The sequence below is a fragment of the Misgurnus anguillicaudatus genome, chromosome 6, assembly GCF_027580225.2.
Source record: "Misgurnus anguillicaudatus chromosome 6, ASM2758022v2, whole genome shotgun sequence".
Taxonomy (NCBI): domain Eukaryota; kingdom Metazoa; phylum Chordata; class Actinopteri; order Cypriniformes; family Cobitidae; genus Misgurnus; species Misgurnus anguillicaudatus.
The window spans coordinates 10072276-10092287 of NC_073342.2; the positions used below are offsets into that span (position 1 = coordinate 10072276).

The window sequence follows — 20012 nt, forward strand, 5'->3', positions numbered from 1 at the left end:
AAAAGCTTGCCAAAGAAGAAACAATGTTAAAGTACAGATACTTGAGTAGCGAATAAAAATACTATACTTTATACCTTTGGAACTAGTTACTTAGTTTGTAAAAGCAAACAAAAATAATGTTATGCACTTACTACATTGTAAAAAGTAAAAGTCGAATCAACGTAAAAATACATTTTAATTGGTAATCCTAAAAGATGTGATTTTTTTCCTACTTAAATTTACTCACTTTTAGTTGAAAAGTTGAAAAGGTTTAAATAATTTAAGTGTAACCAATTTAAGTAAGTTTTTAAGCAGAACAGCTTTAATTTTTACAGGTTTTTTTTAGAGTGTATGGTGCAAAATTCAGCAGTTTATATTCTTGTATTATTGTTTCTTTTGTAAATCTAAAAAATATTGTGTCTAAATCCATCTTGTCTAAAGAATTAAAGATTGTGTGTCAAACTTGATTCCTGTGGGCAGATTTGCTTCATGAAAACAATCTTTTTGGTATTATGCATGTATAATATGAAGCATGTGACCCAGTCTGTGAAAACTCAGCTAAAGTCGTTGTTTTGTGATTAGCAAATTCCTGCTTAAAATCATCCGACATAATGTAAAGAACATTCTGTGAATATAACGGTGATATATTTAAAGGTGCCAACGAATGCATTGAAATAATCTGTTGAATTGTTCTCTAATATTTACATAGAAGGTTTGTGGCTAAAATGTGAGTAAAATTGTCTAGAGATGGTTTAACATGTCCAATTATAACCCTAGAATTTGCTTTTAGAATTAAATTGTCTCTTATTACCTTATTTGAAAGGGTCATGAATAATAATGTTGAGCTCTGCTCTGATTGGCTGTTTCTCAGAGGGGCTCATTTCAGTAGCTCTGTGTGTGCTTATGTTTGAGTCTGTATCAGACACAGATACAGATCTTGAGGAATAATAGATTGTTTGGAGATTGTTAATGGGTGGTATAGACCAGTATAGACCTGCAAAACATAACTGTAACATTAGACCTTCAGCCTAAACGTTAGCATATAGCATTAACTAGCATACAGCACTAACTCAGCAGTCACAACTTTGTTTTCAGCATTGTAACAACATTGTAATTACTTTAATGAGTTATTTAATGTTGGGGCGGCGTACATCTAGACTGTAACGTCACAGTTGGTGTTATGTTGAGATTGGTCTGTTTTCCAGCAGTCTTTTGCATGCACGCGGTTTACATAAGAATGAGGAAACGATCGTGTTTGAAGCTCATGACATGTCATTACACTGTACAGAACTCTTATTATTCCTCTATACCTACATAAATACAGTTTTACATTCTACGGCACCTTTAATATTAACTAAGATCAAGTAAAAAGATCAATGCAACTTTGATGCTTTGATTAATTTGATTATGAGACTTTAACTTGTATTTCACAGACAGCGTCACATGTGCACAGCTTAACCCAGAACATTCCTAAAAACATGAAAAAGTTTTGGAAGATGAAGGAAAATTATCAATTTTAAAATATGTAATGTGTCATAAAAAACGGGCTGCTGAAAATGCACATAAATATTGACCAAGGCACACAAAACACAGAAATGTACCTGACACTGAAAAACGGAGATTTTAAGATAATTTAACGGTGAAACATACATACAAATGACTGCTCAAACATATCAAACATATGTTTTTGTCCAAAAGTACCATAAAAAGTTCTCATTTGTCTAATTCTTTCTTAGGAGAAATCACCATCAGCAAATACAGTTCAGGTTGCGACTCTACATTATCAAATATGTGCTGAACTTCAATTCAACATTAGCATCATTATGGCAAGAAATCTGTAGAACACTGACTGGAATGATTCAAGGAAACACCGTCCGGTCTCAAACCCAGTATTGGTTTTTTTTCAGGGGTGGGTTCGTTGTCCGACAGTGCTGTATCAACTCGGGATCTGCCCCTTTGGAGTCCATGTTAGACATAGGGATGTTGTTCGCCGGATCGGTTTTCCTGAACGTCTCCTGACTCATCTCTCCGTTCTTCGGCTTGGCGGCCACCGTCTGGACATTGTGCTTCCCGGTTTTGTTGCGTCGGATCAGGTAGTAGACCAGAATACCAGCGAGGATCATTAAAAGAAGAATGACGAGGATGGGTATGAGAATCGCCCAAAGGGTGTTCCTTCTGGCCACCACAGGAGTGGCAACGGTGCCATCAGAAGGCACGTCACCGTCACCTCTCCACCTGGGTTCAGGCTGACCTTCTGGCACGGGTGGTGGAACTTTTAGAAGAGTTGCGGCGTACGTGCTTGAAGGATCATAAGCCGTCGTGTGGAACGGCAAGACGCATTCTGCCGGAGGAACCCCGTGAGCCTTCAGGAGAAACCGAGCTTCATCTTGACCATCTTGAGTTGTGTTTAGGATCTCCAGTGCAACCTTTCCATCATCTAGGTCTTTCTGAGTGAAGGAACTCACGGGATGGCCGTCCTCTGGGCCACCCCTCTTGACGAACCGAGCTCCTTGCGGTTGTTGTATCATGGTGAAGGTTGGAGAAGATCTGGTCTTGTTGGCTAGAGGTGTAGCGTCCAACAACTTTCTATCAACCAGTACGGTTGTGCCTCTGGGCAGGAGGGGATTCTGGGCTACCTTAGCCAGCGGTTTTACTGTAATGTTGAGGGCGGAGGAAACGTTCGCCGCTCGGCTTCGGGCCGCAAAGGCCACGGTGTCCCTCGGCGAGGTGGACTTGACGAAACGTACGCTCACTCTTCCTTCTTTGATCTGCTTTTGCGTGAACGCCGAGGTGGGCTGTCTGTCTACCATCACCGCTGCGTATTTTGGGACGCTGGTGATCTTGTAGATCACGTCTTCATCTATGACCCCTCCGGTGGAGGCGCTCAGCATGTCTTCAGTGATCAGCGTCTCATCATCACCCTGCCTCACATGGATCTCAGGAACTTTGTTCAGGACCAGAGTCTTGGCCATGACGCCAATATGCAGCGTGTATGGTTCCGTTTGGTGTTTTCCATCAGACACCGTGAACTCCATGAAGCCGACAGACAGGCTTCCGTCACTGACGAACGCAACCCGGCCCGCGTTGACATCTTCCTGACTGAACCGTCCGATCTGGGCTCCGGTGTCCGTGTAGATCAGATATCCATTTGCGGGGCTCTTGGAAATGGTGAATCGGATCTCGTCAGGTGTGTTGTCCTGGTCCACCGTGTTGAGGTAGTCTTTGGAGATGATGGTCGTGGAACCCTGCAAGACCTCCAGGAGCCGGTCCAAGTTCATGACCTCCGGAGGGTTCGAGTCTCGCCGCCTGATGGCGATTCGAAAGATCTCCTCCAGTACCACAGATCCTGGCTGGGCCTGCGGAGGTTGGCCTCTGGGGTTCAAGCGGATGCGGAAAGAGAAACTATCAGAAGATGCACCAGAGTCATCATGGTAGTACTCCAGATCACCACGTGCCACGTCGTCCTGCAGGAAGTGAGGAGCGTTGCGGGACAGTTCGGACCCGCCGAGCATGAGTCGTCCATGAGCGGGGAACTGACGCACCTCGTACACAATGTCCTGTCCCGACCGTTTCTGTTCAGGCAAACTGGCCAGTAGATTAGAGGCGTCCAAAACAGAGAGGTCAATCACTTTAGACTGTCCCTGCACCACTGATGCACCTGCAAAACATTAACAAACCACCAGAAGAAATTATGATTATGTATCTTGAGTTTTGGGACTGCAGATTTAATAATGAATGAGAGTGGAAGATTACAAGAGTAATTTCAAAATTTAAGCATATACCTTCAGATTAAAACAGAAGGTATATGCTTAAATTTTGAAATTACTTTTCATTGAAATTTTTTATAACTTAGTAGTGTAGATGACTTCACGTTCACGAGACTCTCAAAAGCCAGTAGCTACATCCCAAATGGCGCACTTCATGTTGACTTGCAGTCTTGTGGACGTACACCGCCATGTGCCTGTGTCCGTGTCCCATTAGTCAATTTTGGCTTCAAATGGGTGCTCATAAGCGCTCCCTTTTTATTGCATATGTGCCCTTGATGCTCACTTTTCTTCCCGGACATTCCGAGCTCAACTTCCTCCCAACATCAAAAATGTGCGGACTTGCAGGCAGACGTGAGTGTTTAGGGTGCAATTTGAGACAGGACCAATGAGATCTGGAGTTATCAATGTGCATACTTGATTTTAGCACTTGTTTTGCTTTCAATTTCAGTCACTGAAAACATTACTCATTTTCTTTTACAAATGTATCATCTTACTTTAAAACGGCATGGGGGGAGTAAAATATTCCAGAATTTTCATTTTCATTTTTGTGATCAAAAGCCTGTAACCATCATTAGTTTTTGCCTTTCTCTAGTTTATTAAATGTTGTACCAATGTAACAATGTTTTATTGTGAAAAGTTACATTTAACCAGTGTTCGAATTATGTCAAAGCTTATAGGGATCCCCACTAGCCCCCATCATTATAGGGTCGCAATGATATCACAAAGTAAGATGTGATCCTGGATCAACAAATTACTACAGTATCTTTTTTCAATGCGTGCACTTTTAATCTTTGTACAGCGCCTCGTGAATGTGTTAGCATTTAGCCTAGTCCCATTCATTCCTATGGCTCCAAAAAAAGTTTTATTTTGTGCCACCATGTAACAGTCTTTAAATAGGTAAAACATGAAAGTGTTTGGTGGCTGCTAAATTTATCCCTGTTTGGATCCTAAGGAATGAATGGGGCTAGGCTAAATGCTAACACATTCACGAGGCGCTGTACAAAGATTAAAAGTGCACACATTGAAAAAAGATACTGTATTAATTTGAGGTAAAAACATAGTAAAATATTAAAAAACTGTGGTGTTTTCCTTTAAATCCTTATCATTTTTGGCCAGTATCGCTTTGTGGCAGTGTAGCATGAAAATTTTAAAATTCATGTGCTATGTTCATTGTAATAAAAACTGGGGACCCCCTAATTCATATTTTTGTGCATTATGGGGTCAATGCTTATAGGGGGTCTGGGACCCCCCAGCCCCTCCTCAATTCGAACACTGCATTTAACAGGCAGCTACCTTTGTTCTTCCAGAGCTGTGACGACACGTTTCGATTGGCCGCGTAGTATGAAACAGTAACCGGGAGGCTGTACAGTAACTCTGCTGCCGGAGGAGAGGACAGAGACAGCTCGACCGTATCTCTCAACACCCAGAAGGGCTCAGAGGGCATCTGGTGTTCATAATACACTGCACCTGCATCCACCTGTATACACAGAATGAAACTGTGCTTTAAACAAAATCAATGCTGTACATTAACAGCTCAGACATGACATATACTGGAATCCCACTGACAGCTATTAAAAGAATCAATGTAAGAGAAAGAGTTTAATATTAAACATTTATCAACTATATCATTTATTTAGGCTTTAGAATAAAGCACAGAATGTGAGCACAGTGGTGGCCCCTACAGTCCATTAATAAAAAAATGACACGGTGGCGCCCTCTAGAGGCAACACAAGCACAAGCACACAGGTTTGATTGACAGTATGGTCATTTTTTACTTCAGTCTGTGTGAATTTGTTGATCTCTTCGAACTGTCCGAGCCGGTTGGGTCTGATGATTCGTCCCAGGCGAGCAGGCTTCACCAGAGAGTACGAGACTTCATCACCGTCTTCACTTGTCATAGCTCTCAAAATATCTCTACTGATCACCTGTCTGGTACCTGAGGAACATCATCAAACAGTCAATGTACTTTATTAGTCTGAAAGTTTATATTTCCCTGCTTTACACATGAAGTTTTCTTACACTAGTACTGAAAATATGTGATATAAAAATACAGAGGGTCCAAAAGACTTACATTTTAAGATTTAAATCTAATTTAAACCTGAAAATAAACAGAAACTTTTAGGATTTTGGAAGGATTTTAGGAGGTGTAAAAAAGTAGCACATTTCAAAGAAATGTAATTTAATTTTTATGAATTTTTTTTATATTTATTTATTATATTAATGTTTAATATTTGTGTTTTAATACATAAATAAATACTACTAATAATACTACTAATAATAAATTAAATCACATTCTGCTGACTTGTTTTCACATTTTCTGTCTTTTAAATGTTTTATTTCTTTTTTATATTATGCAACACAGCACTTACAGAACTGAAGTTTTATCTAGTTGCCTTCTTCAGTGACTCTTTTTTGAATCATTTTTTTAGTAATTTTGATTTAAAGAAGCTTTTTTATTATTAATCAGACATTTGTATCCCACTATTTATCATAAAAACTTACTTATCTACTTGGTATTATACTACCTTATTTTGTCTTTGTGAACAGGTTTATTTTGTAAACTTTATGTCCAGTTTGATTCTCCATAGACGGAGTAAATATCTGAAGAGATCTTTCGGATGGGAGAGATCTTGCCGATGGCATTGTCAGAGAGAAAGAGAGATTTGGATTTAAGCTCTGGATGTGTGAAGCCCACCTGGGAAGACCATGAGTTCTCCATGCGTTTCCATGGAGATGGTGAGCTGTCTCGCTGTGACAACGAAATGGTGAAGAGGTGAGGTGTGCTCTCCATCAGTCACGGTGAAACTGAAACCTCCAGACGCCGAGCCTGAGATCAGACACAAACACAACAATCACATTCAAACCAGAACATGTTGGTTGTTTGGCTCTTCTGAGATCGAGAAGGTTCATGATGTTACATTTGAAGAGTTCAGATGCAAAACCCTCTATGTGCGTCTGACATGTTTTTTCGTAAATTAGGATTTTTTTATTAGGCTCTTATGTTTATGAGTAATTTCACTTTAATGGCAATGAAAAGGTTATTATGTAATATGTGTGCCTGATAAAGATCTTTTGATCGGAACGTTGCCACTTTTAATTTTTATAATTTAAGGAAGAAGAACAGTGTGCAGACTTTCTCTTTATTAAATAAAAAGGTTATTAGTCAGCAATTGAAACACCTTACTTTTACACATAATCATATATAAATATGAATACTTCAGTTAGTGATGCACCGATGTATCGGCCGCCGATATTTATAGGCCGATATTTGATGAATTTGAAACCATCGGCATATCGGTAATAGAACGAGAAAGGCCGAAACCGGTTGTTTATTAATTTACCATATAAAGGCAATGAGTTGCATGTCTGTTGTTCAATTAAAATGATTTAATGTTCTGGTGTGCACTATACTTAAGCACCGACAGAAAACCACCTTTGAAGGTTGTCATGTTGTCTTATTATTATATTTGTTTTATCTTAATTTGTGCCTCTCTTATTCTGTTGGTCAGTTGAATGTTAATTAGATCCAATCCATGTTCAGTAAAAATAATTTGATGCAGAAATAAACTAGCTAATAGACCAACTGTATAATATTGTATACAAGTGTTTAATATCGGTATCGGCCAGAAGTTGTCTGTTTAAATCGGTATCGGCCCAAAAAAATCCTAATCTCACTTGACAAAATCAGTTCGAGCTGAAGGGCAACAGTTAAAATCTGACATATGAGTGCGGTTGTTCATCAAATTCTTAATTCTTCTGAATAATTAGTAGGGCTGTCGAAAGATTAATCGCGATTAATTGCATACAAAATAAACGTTTTTGCATATATATATGTGTGTTGTAAACAAACAAACAATGGCGGGGCATTGAATACACGGAATCCTAGTTTTCCTCATCTTGTACTTCGTGATCAACAAACAAAAACAAAATAATATTTTAATGGCAACATAAGCCATCAACATCTAATAATTTACGCGAGAGGGGCTCGGGTGATGGAAAATGCCGGTTGCTTGTTCTCCCGACAGCATCAAGCTTCTCTCATGCTAACACATTGACCCCAGGGAATCTTATGAAAACTTTCCATTATTTTATGCAAAGCCAACGAAAATCGAGCAGGACCAAAACATTTTACAGCTAATCGCTGTGAAAAATGTTAAGCGACGACGTCAAGTATAACCGCAGCAATGACAGTGTTCTTAATATGATAAAGTAAGTGTTTTGATTGATGCCATTAATGTTGATTTTTTTAATCATTGTATACCACTAGTCAACTAAATGAATATAACATGGCAAAGATGAATGTACATTTATATATTGATTCAATAGATTTATAGCATTTTGAAAAAAAAAAACTTGTCATGGATTATGGATTTAAATTTTTTATGTTTTATAACCTAAAGATGCTGTGTGAAAGTTTCTAACAGAAAATAGTGCTTTTCATCTTGTCACTTTCTTGGTGTAAAAACAATTTTTTACCGAAATTAGTTTTGGAACCAAACTCTTCTATATATATAAATGAAGAGTTTAGTTGCAAAACGAGATAAATCCATTTTTTAACATTTTTGTCGAAACATGTTTATTATTATGTTATCATGTTATTATTTTGTTTTATGGTGCTACTTAGCTGTATTTTTTAAGTTATGAAGGTTTAAAAAAAAACTGCAGTTGCATTGAAATTAATTGGAATGCACAAACAAAAAACGTGATTTTCAGAACAATTAAAAAAACGATGGTCATCTCGTTTTGCAACAAAACTATTCATATATATAGTGCACACACATATATTATGCAAAAACAAACTTTTATTTTGTATGCAATTAAACGCAATTAATCTTACTTTATATATATGGATATTGATGGAAGTATTCATATTTATATATAATATAGATTATGTATAAATATAGAAATGTAAATATTTCTTAAATATATACATGCATATGTGTATTTATATTTACATAGTTATTATACACAACACACACACACACACACACACACACACAAATTGATTCTGCAAACGATTAGTTGCGATTAATCGTAAGCAGAATATTATGCAAACGCAAACTTTTCATTTGTATGCGATTAATTTTTTGACAATCCTAGTTATTAGTTGAACTTGAAGTATGTTGAAGTATGAGTGTACACGTATGAATGGAGGCATTTTTTTTACCAAAACAACCTATGCTACATTAAATCTTTCCCCACCATTGATGAGTTATTTCATCAATTAAGAGAAAACATATGCATAAAAAAGTGTTCCTGATGAATTTTTATGTTAATCTGCACTACTGCGATTATCTACTAGATGTATGAAAAAACTGAAGCCAAAAACGTTATTTACTTTAACTCTGTGTATGTTTTGATAATTAATCTGAATCTGATCTCTAACAACATTCCTTCGCAAAAATGCAATTATTTCAGCTTTTTGCTAAAAATTCAGTCCTTCCAGAAAAACGCGGCGTTTTTTTGTGATTGTTGCAGGCAAAAATCCTCGATTTTGCGGCACGTTTTCTTAAAAAATGCGATGGAATATGCGGGATATTTATGCAATTTATGCGATGGAATTGCGGGAATTTGCGAAAATTGCGGAACTTGCAAAAACTGCGGAAACTTGCAAAAGCTGCAATGATGTTCACGTCACATAATCACGTCACTTCATAACGTTGCCATGGCAATAGAGGACACGGCTGCGCTTTTGGGAAGTAAATGCAACAGCTTTCAACTTTCTGCTAATATATATGTGACTTTTTGCTACGAAAATGCGGAGATTATGAAATCATGCAAGCCCCGCATATTTTGTGCGCGGAAATATGTAATTAATGCGGCGAAAGTGCGTCGTATTTGGAAAAAATGCAGCCCCGCATAAATATGCGGACTTTGGCTGATTATGCAATATATCGCGCGATCGCACAATCATGTTTTTCTGGAGGGACTGAAAATTTGTTTTTTAAAAGAAAAATACACATGTATTACGGAGACCCTAAGGGGACACTCTGTGCTTACCATCATTTATCAAATATTTTTTCGCATGCGAAACTAAACTTTAAAAAAAAATTCGCACATGAAGGTTTCGCGTGAGCACAAGAAACAAGAAATGTCACCTTAGGGGCTCCGTATATATTTAAGAGTTTATAAGCAGAGAAAAAATATAGATAGGATGAAACGTGTCCCACCCGTTTTGGTTTGTTTGTTTAATGTTTGTTTGAAAGCAGATGGTCTGTTCTTTCATTTGAAATATTTGTATGTTTATATATTTTTAGAAGAAAATTTTCCTGGAAGGCATTTTGTAAAACTTTTGTGAAAATCACAAAAAAATCTGGCGGGCAACTTAAAAAAATGGCCGGTGGGAAATAAGTTAAAGTTTCTTTACATCTTATCAGTCTTGGGGATCAAACCCATGACCTTGACATTTTGATCAAAAGCAACTTCTAGCCTATCAAAGCTGTTCATTTGATCAGTATGTGTGTGAATCAAACCCATGTGCTTTTGTGCTCCTAACACAATGCTCTACCAGTTGAGCTGCATGGGAATCTGTCAATATTGTACTTTAATGTTTTATTGTTGTTGGTAGCCCTGAGTGCGTTGTTATGCTGAGCTGCTTAACCTATCATTCACGCCTGATGTACAAACATTATGGGATGAGTTGCACCTCATCCAGTTTTAATGCTTATGGTTATGGGTTTGAACAAAGCACCACTTTCTATTTTGACCTCCACTATATAAAGATCGATGTTTCTTTAGTGCCTGATATTCAGTTTTGTGGATGTGATTCGGAGCAATGAACATCAACCCACCGTGATGAATGAATAAAACTTCTCCGTTATTGATCTGAGCCTGCGTGAAGCTGTCCACACTGTCATCGGGTGACACCTTAAGCGCTACGATCCCATTGGAGGGCGTCTCGATGGAATAAACCAGGTCCTCTGAAGGCGTGTCTTCATCGATACTGTTCAACATATTAGCTGTGATTTCAGACTCCTCGCCGGCAAGAAGCTAAAGTGAGAGAGGAACACAGAAAAGGCGAGATAAACAAAACCATAAACAAGATGAAACAAGTTGTTGCGCTTTTAACTGCGGAGGTGACTAACTGTCTGATGTTATTGGGATGGGAAAATGTTGGGCTAATGGATATGTAATGGTCGAATCGTTGGCGTTCTTAAACCATCATATTCAGCCGGGAGCGCAAAGGGCTGCTGAGAGCCACACATCCATTTATCTGTTCCTGCTCGCTTTCACTCGCTCCATCTACCGCTCTCATGAGAGACGGCGAGAAGGGGGAAAATGAAATTGAGTCGGTGACGTAATGCGGTGGAACAGGAAATGTTGGGCCCTGGGCACCCACTAAACAAGTTAAAAATAAAATTTAAAGGGTGAAACACATTTACAAACCAAATATTTTGACTCAAATAACAAATAAACACATATTTCAAAAAGTTACTTGCAAGTTGGGTTTAAAGGGATAGTTCACATTAAAATGAAAAATCTGTCATCATTTACTCTTCCTCAGTTTGACGTGAGCCCGCGATAGTTTCACGTGAGCACGCGATAGTTTCACGTGCGCACGCAAAACTAAACTTTATTCAATTTTTGCTCCATGTCCCCTTAGGGGCTCCGTAAGATAGTGACCATTGACTTCGATAGTAGGATTAAAAAATATGATGGAATTTAATGGGTACTGTGAACTGTGTGCTTACCATCATTTATCACAATATTTCCAAATTTTTTCCTACTATGGAAGTTAATGGTACCGAGCCCCTAAGGTGACATTGGAGTAAAAAAAATTAAAGTTTAGTTTACGTGAAACTTTTGCGCGCGCACGTGAAACTATCTTTAAAAAATTGTGCCGTAAAACGCGGTAGTTTCACATGCGCAAGCTATAGTTTTACGTGAGCACGTGAAAGTTTCACGTGAGCACGCGATAGTTTCACGTGAGCACGCGGTAGTTTCACGTGCGCACGCAAAACTAAATGTTCAAAAAAATTGTGCGGTAAAAACTAAATGTTCAAAAAAATTTTGCGGTAAAACGCGATAGTTTAACATGCGCACGTGAAAGTTTCACATGAGCATGCGATAGTTTCACGTGCGCACTCGATAGTTTCACGTGCGCACTCGATAGTTTCACGTGCGCACGCGATAGTTTCACGTGAGCACGCGAAGGTAAACTTTATTTAATTTTTGCTCCATGTCCCTTTAGGGGCTCCGTACAATGGTCCATCTGCTGTGTGTTTACCATTATTTCATTTTTGTTTATCAGAAAAAATTCATTCATACATGTTTAGAACAATATGAGGATGAGTAAATGATGACAATTTTCATTTTAATGTGAACTATCCCTTTAACGTCATAAGAAACTGAAGCGTATGTTTGAGAAGAAAGTGACACAAACAATTTAAAGTCACAATGAAACGGAGTATAGCGAATGTCTTATTTTTCCGATCGTGACGTATATCCGAGTGAAATGGCTTCTGAAATAAGAAAAAGGATAGGGTGGGAGTTGAATTAATCTGTTGAGTATTGATTGGATTGTTGGAAGTTAAATCATGTTGCTATTTGCTAATCGCTGCAATCTTTTTCCAAGCCCAGTCCTTTTCGCCATTACTCATGAACGGAAGTAAAGAAAGATAATTTCGTGGAGGAGAGGAGATTTACGTTTTTGATAAAAGATTATGAGGGCAGGTGAACTTCAATAATAAGTCATTTGTAAAACAAAATACCACATTTAAAAAAAAAGAAGTACGTTTTTAATTTCATTGTGACTTTTAAAGGGACGTTCCACTTTTTTTGAAAATATGCTCATTTTCCAGCTCCCCAGAGTTGAACATTTGATTTTTGCCGTTTTGGAGTCTTTTCGGCTGATCTCCGGGTCTGGCGCTGGCACTTTTAGCATAGCTTAGCATAATCCATTGAATCAGATTAGACCATTAGCATCGCGCTAAAAATAATCAAAGAGTTTCAATATTTTTCCTATTTAAAACTTCTGTAGTTTCATCGTGTACTAAGACCGACGGAAAATTAAAAGTTGTGATTTTCTAGGCCGATATGTCTAAGAACTATACTCTCATTCTGGAGTAATAATCAAGGACTTTGCTGCCGTAACATGACTGCAGGAAGAGCAATGATATTACGCAGCACCCAAAAATAGTTCCCTTGCTGGTAACTTTTAATAGCAGCTATTTTCAGGCGCTGCGTAATAAGTCTTCTTTCATTGATTATGAACCATCTCGCATATTTCTTATATGAACCCAGTTATTAAATAATGTGAAGGACATTCTGTGGAAATATAACCTTGATATCTTTATACTGACTGAGTAAGATCATGTCAAAAATTGAAAATAATATGAAATCAAATTTATGTTCCTAATAATCCCATCATTAGATTATGCGACTTTAGCCAGGATTTTATACACTGGGTCAAATATAACATATATCACATAAACAATAATGCAAAGACATTTTATTATATATAGTATATTTTCTCAGTCGAGTCATTTTAGCAGGCTTGTCAATAACAAAACAGCTCAATGAAGGGGTCTGTGTCCCTAAGACCTCTATGCAATCCATCACATAACATTCTGTGTATTATATTCATCATCAGCCACGAGGTGGCAGCACCAGATTAATGTCAAACAGATCATAGGACAAGTATCCCATGAATTGAGCAGGAACTGCTGTTTCTTCATACTCAATATTTATCGGATGTGACATTGATCGGAAACTGTGTGGCAAATTTAATTTGATGGCGAACAGGCGTCTCCACAAGGTCTCTGAATCATAGATACATTACTGTGTGTGTGTCTAAGTTAATGATGTTGTTGTGATTCTGTACATCTTGAAAAAAGTGTCAGGACATATCTGGGTCATAGCAGAAGAAACAATGCTTTCATTTTGAAGATGCACAAAGATGAGTTTTAAGACCATTATGATTTTTTGCAATGTCACATTTAGCAACTAAGCATGTGGGTATAATGAGTAAAGATATATACTATTTAAATATTTAGTATGCTTGCATTACAATAATGTCAGTGAACGTTCTCATGCATTTTAGAGGAGGGCAGCAAGCTTAAAAAATGTAAACCATGTGATAATTTAAGTATAATTAAAATTTTTCCCTTTAATTTTCTTTATGCAAAATGTAACTCATTCTTTTTGAGTCTTGGGGTTTAAGAGATATGATAGATATTTCCCTCTGAGATTCGCCGTGTATGTGTGTGTGTTTGTTTACATTGAAATCGAGGTCGTCTCTGTTATCATCCGTAATCATGGAAAATTGCGGCGTTCTGCATTTAAGCGTTCCCGATACAAAAAGAAAGGGACACATCAAAACCAATCCGCATGTGAAAAAAACACCCATATCATTATTTCGCATTTTGCGGGAGTCACTTGGCGCCTCTGATTGGTTGGTTTCTCTTCATCCCAGAAGCTGAATTCTCTCCATCGTCATGGTTTTCCAAAAATATGAGTTTCCACGGCGACCAGAAACCACTGACAACATCAAGCGCGCATTGAATGACACTCTCTGTTCCATCTGAATTTTCCGAATACGTCTCTGTTCTCCGACCTTCATCAATGTTTAAAAAGAGAGAGGAGAGACGGGACGGCTCTGCTTACCTCCAATCCCGTGTTGAGTTGAATGCTGGGAGCCTCGTCGTTCACGGGAATGACGGTGATGCCGATGGTCAGTGATGGACTCCGGCGAGTTATGTTAAAAATCGTAGCCGTGAGGGTCAAGTTGTCTTCTGTGGTCTCGCTGGTGTCGTGGAAGTAGTAGACCTTTCCTTGCTGTACCTGAGGACGTACGTACAGTACACAACAGATAATAATGAGTCCGTGGCTTAGCATCACCAGAGGTCATGGGTTCGACCCAAGCACATGCTGATAAAACTGGAGTCATTTTGGATAAAAGCATTTGCCAAATACATAAATTTAAGAGGAAGCGTAAACAAATTTGGAGCCAGAATATGGTTACGTACACACCCCAATCATCTATTTTCTCATTATTTACATTTATGCTTTAAAGGGACACTCCACTTTTTTAAAAAATATGCTCATTTTCAAGCTCCCCTAGAGTTAAACATTTGATCCCTACAGTTTTGGAATCCATTCAGCCGATCTCCGGGTCCGGCGCTAGCACTTTTAGCATAGCTTAGCATAATCCATTAAATCTGATTAGACCATTAGCATCGCGCAAAAAAATAACCAAAGAGTTTTGATATTTTTCCTTTTTAAAACTTGACTCTTCTGTAGTTACATCGTGTACTAAAAGAAAATTAAAAGTTGCGATTTTCTAGGCCGATATGGCTAGGAACTATACTCTTATTCTGTCGTAATAATCAAGGACTTTGCTGTCGTAACATGGCGGCAGGAGGCGCAATGATATTACGCAGCGCCCGAAAATAGTCCCGTTGGTAACTTTTAATAACAGAGGACTATTTTTGGGCATTGCGTAATATCATTAATAAAATATCTTAACTCTTTGGTTATTTTTGAGCGCGATGCTAATGGTCTAATCGGATTCAAGGGATTTTGCTAAGCTATGCTAAAAGTGCTACCGCCAGACATTGAGATCAGCTGAATGGATTCCAAAACGGTAAAAATCAAATGTTTAACTCTAGGGGAGCTGAAAAAGAGCATTTTTTTTAAAGTGTAGTGTCCGTTTAAGCAGATGCTTTTATCCAAAGTGACATACAGTGTATACATTTTTATCAGCATGATCGAACCCATAATGAAATTACGTTAATCAACTAGATAAAAAACAAGATTATTTGTAAATTTACAGCATGTGCACAAATGTGTCCGAGCACGTGCTCGAACCACTAAGCCACGGCTCCAACTGCACGTTCATCAATAACGCTGACGCGATTGTTAATAGCACATCTGTTCTTCTCTACAGACATTGTAAACAAGCCATTTTCCGGTCTGTTCCATCAGTACAACATATTTAATATACATCCGTCACACTAAAATCTGTGTGTGGTCAGGCGCTTATTTAAACAAAGCACAGATTTAATCCAGCTTACACGATGCAGTTACAAGAAGCAGTATAACTATGAGCGTCTCATGTGAGATTTGTGTATCTTAGAGCATCTGGGGCAGTAGGCCGGACGTTTGTATTATAATGCACAGTTAAAACATTTGGAGAGGTTTGAAAAATAAAAAAAAATCATTTGTAATGTAATGTAAAGAACGTTGTGTGAAAATATAACCTTGATATCTTTATTACCGACTGAGTACGATTGAAATCAATGACAGAAATCAAACGTCGATGCATCATTAGATTATGAGACTTTCCAGCAAATACAAAATGTTCTCCTAATGTTAGTTTTTGGTTCCTTTTAGGTAAAGGTTATGAGAACATTTGTTAGCTGGGTTTAGCCTTGATTTTACAGACAGGGTCACATATGGGTGAAAAAAATCACAAATCCCACTACAGATGGGAGTCAGGTGTCGGGTGGTCTCTATTGACTTTGGGAATCACAGAATATCCTGACATTATTTGAAATATCGTGGGAAATCTGTCTGGTCACCTCCAGCATTCTGGTGATGATGTTTGTGCACATCTGAAAATGTATTAAGATAAATAATATTAATATTTATAATTATAATAATAATAATCACAATAAACTATAATAATAATAATAATAATAATAGTAACAACAACAACAACAACAACAACCATAATAATAATAATAATAATAATAATAATAATAATAATAATAATAATAATAATAATACTATAATAATAATAATAATAATAATAATAATAATAATAATAATAATAATAATAATAATAATAATAATAATAATAGTATAATATACAGGGTTCCCACACCTTAAAGTTAACTTCAAATTCAAGGACCTTTCAAGGACTTTCCAGGTCCAATACCCTCAAATTCAAGGACTAAATGTGGGGACACATTTCAAGTGGGGGCAAGGTTACATCGTGTTACCTTTTGAGATGCATTGTTACAGTTCCCTTTTGAGGGTACTCGCGCTGCGTCACTGTGGTGACACTTTGGGGACGCCTCCAGGGGGAAGGGGGTCTGAATGTGTATATCAAATTCAACCAATGGTGAGGCCAAACGACAAAGTCAGGGTGACGCGGGAGCCAGGAAGTATATCGCTATCTGAAATATTGCCAAAGACGGCGTTACAGGGATGCAGAAAGTATGGCAAGGGAGACGCAGCGTCTTGTTCCCTTCTCAGTGAACAATAATTAAATACGTAACCCGAGATGTTTTCATATGTCAATTACAATTATGAAAAAAACATTTTGGTATGAATCAGCATTCGCATACAGAAGATATAAGCATTTAAAGCGAACAGTTTAGCACGTGTGCTTAAAAAGTCTAGAATTTTTATGATATTATCCTACACTACACAGGCAATATGGATTTTTTCCCAGAAAACTTCTTGCATAAAATAGATTCAAGCACTTTCAATGACCTGTATCTATGTATATTTTCAAAAACTTCCCAGGGCCTTGAATTTTTCCCCTCGGATTCACAAACTTTCAAGAATTTCAAGGACCCGTGGGAACCCTGAATATAATTATGATAATAATAATAATAACAATAAACTAATTCTAAACCACACGCCACAGCTACCACCGAATCGTCACCGGAGAAAAGCAATGCCTCATTTCTTCCGGCAGCCGTTTAGCCGGAACATTGGCATGTTTGTCAGGAAATCGATAACTGTTGGCAAGCGTTTACGGAAGCTGTCATTTTTGTAATAGGGGTGAAGCGTTTTTCCGGATTGTTTCACGTAAGGCGCTAATGGTTCGATCTTTTCTCCCAGAGCTGTTTTGAAATGTTTTGATCTGAATGTGTCGTGAATGTCTGCTACTATACTCCGCCGTAGACTGTGATTACAGCCTATCCCCTGAGGAAGCTTCGACTGCCAATATACAAACCAACCACTGACTCCACAACACAGAAGAAAGAAACTCCACATTCTGTCCAGTAATGGGAATGACGCACACATCTTTCATGTAGGAACAATTCTGCTGTAGCTGAACTCAGGCACATATGGAACGTATTAATACGAGATTTATTTCACAAATCATTGCATAACCCTTCAACAAAGGAGTAGGAGATGTAGAGCAGAGGACAGCATGAGCCTGTGGTGTTAAGACTTCGTGTATTACAGTGCCGAGTCCAACAGATCTTATAAAGCATATAATGAAGTTATTCTGACAGCTGGACATAAACCACCCGAGGACATTGATTCTGAACTTCCCCATCTGCGATCAATCGCATTCATCCGGCGTTTCAACTCGCTCCGTCTGTGACCGGCTTTCATCTTATTAGATACCTGCCAATCTTACAAGAGCCTTAACCATATGAAGGAGTCGTTTGTGTCGTATGCAAGTAAAATGTCCATAAAACAGTGGCTCGGACTGTCAACCTCGACAACAATTAGACCACAATTACCATCGTGATTTAGCATAAAAATCGTAATTTTGCATTTTGTGAAATTTCAGCAGGTCCTAGTCAATATAGGTTTTCAACATGGAAAACAATAAGGTTGTATTTGTTAACATTATGCATTAACCGCCATCAACTAACAATGAACAATACAAGAGTTCCTTAAAGGTCGGGGTATACTTTTTTCCGCATCCGCGCAGCTTTCCAAGTATATTCCCCGCGGCTACACACGGATGGCCGTGTTCGACACTATACGCAATACAAATGATTTCTTATTGAAATTATTAGTCTAACAGGCCGTAAGGGCAGCACTGATTTGGCGACATTTACAGTACATTAAAACATTAGGATAGGTGTAGAAAAGTAACCGATCCACCATTGCAAGAACAAACAACAAGACAACAAAGAACAGGAATCAAACATTATGGTAACAAACATGCTCCACAGCTTTCTGTTCTTGAAAGAAGTAAAAATTAAAGAAGAAAAACGATAGTGTGTGCAAATGCTGTCTATTACCTTTGCATAATTGTTTATAGTGGAGTATCCTGTCTAAATATTTTCACGCGCATGCGCTGTTGTCCATGGACTGTTCGAGCACTGTCCACGTGGTCTCAAATTTTGGGCTGCACGTAAACGGTCCGCGCGGCCGACCGCGGTCCCTCCAGATGACGAAACTTATGTCAAGCGGATGGCGCGCATACGCGGACGTCCCTATTATACTTTCGGCTTTAGGGAAGTCGAGCCACTAGGCACAGTGGGTGGCCATGTTTGTTATTTTAGCCATGCAAAACTAAAGTCCTATCGACTTCTTGAATGGGAAAAGACCATAGACTGTAAAAAATATGGACGTAGTGTCCGTGACGTCATCCATAGGTTTCTGAAGATCGTTTTTGAAGCCAAAAGTAGGCGGTGCCTGTCGTCGGCATCTTGACCGCGCATCAATCGCATATATCCAAAAATGGGTAAAAAGACGGGACGTGGGTGAAGCTGAGGTGGCTGGTTGCTGAAACCACACCCGCTTGGCTCGACTATAGTGACAGCAGTGGCCGTTCAACTGTCACTCAAATGGCCACACCCTTAATTATGCAGAAATTTAAGGCTTAATATAATTTAAACGAATGAGGCTGTAAACATATTATTTTCTGCTGTAAAGTTGGCATTTTAACATGGGGGTCTATGGGAATTGACTCCCTTTTGGGCCAGCCTCTAGTGGCCCATTGATGAATTGCAGTTTGAATCACTTCCGTATTGGCTTCATCAGAGAGATCGGAAGGTCTTCCCTCAGGAAAGACGGATATCTCTAAATTTGTGGCTGAAATGTGACACTGGACCACATATGGGTCAATTTTTTTAAATCGCTAAATGAAAAGATTTCCATTGATTTTTGTTTTTTAGGATAGGATAAATTTGGCTGATACAAATATTTTGAAAATCTGTAATCCGAGGGTGCAAAAATTGAAATATTGGGAAAATCGCATGTAATGTTCAAAGTCCAAATTAAGTCCTTAGCTATGCATATTACTAATAAAAAAGTTTGTTTTAGTGCTCTTTACTGGCTTATTGCTGTAATGACTTTGTGGACTGAATTGGGAAATTGTTTGCTTGTACATAAAAAACACACTTGAATTGGAAATACCCAATTAGCGGGTAGGAACAAGTGCAAGTTTGTAGACAAGTTTCGTAATATTGAGCAATGCAATGTATTTTTGACTTTTTCTACAAATATTCCCATGTGACTTGGTTTTGTGGTCCAGGGTCATAAATCACAAATAAAAAACATATTTCTGACCAACAATTAAGCCTGACAACAACTGTGCCATATATTTCGATCCATAAACTCAAA

At 38.2% G+C, this 20012-nt stretch overlaps 1 protein-coding gene across 1 annotated transcript in view; it reads right to left on the reverse strand.

Annotated features, from left to right (window-relative positions):
• Positions 1–1554: 1554 nt before the first annotated feature.
• The window catches only part of cspg4 (chondroitin sulfate proteoglycan 4), a 79979-nt gene continuing 61521 nt past the window's right edge, over positions 1555–20012 (reverse strand). The window contains exons 5-10 of the mRNA XM_055193445.2: positions 14352–14528; positions 10538–10736; positions 6442–6573; positions 5522–5682; positions 5040–5223; positions 1555–3637 (exon numbers count right to left, since the gene is read on the reverse strand). Coding sequence (XP_055049420.2) covers positions 1860–3637; positions 5040–5223; positions 5522–5682; positions 6442–6573; positions 10538–10736; positions 14352–14528 — 2631 coding nt within the window. The 3' untranslated portion in view covers positions 1555–1859. The remainder of the gene's footprint in view (positions 3638–5039; positions 5224–5521; positions 5683–6441; positions 6574–10537; positions 10737–14351; positions 14529–20012) is intronic.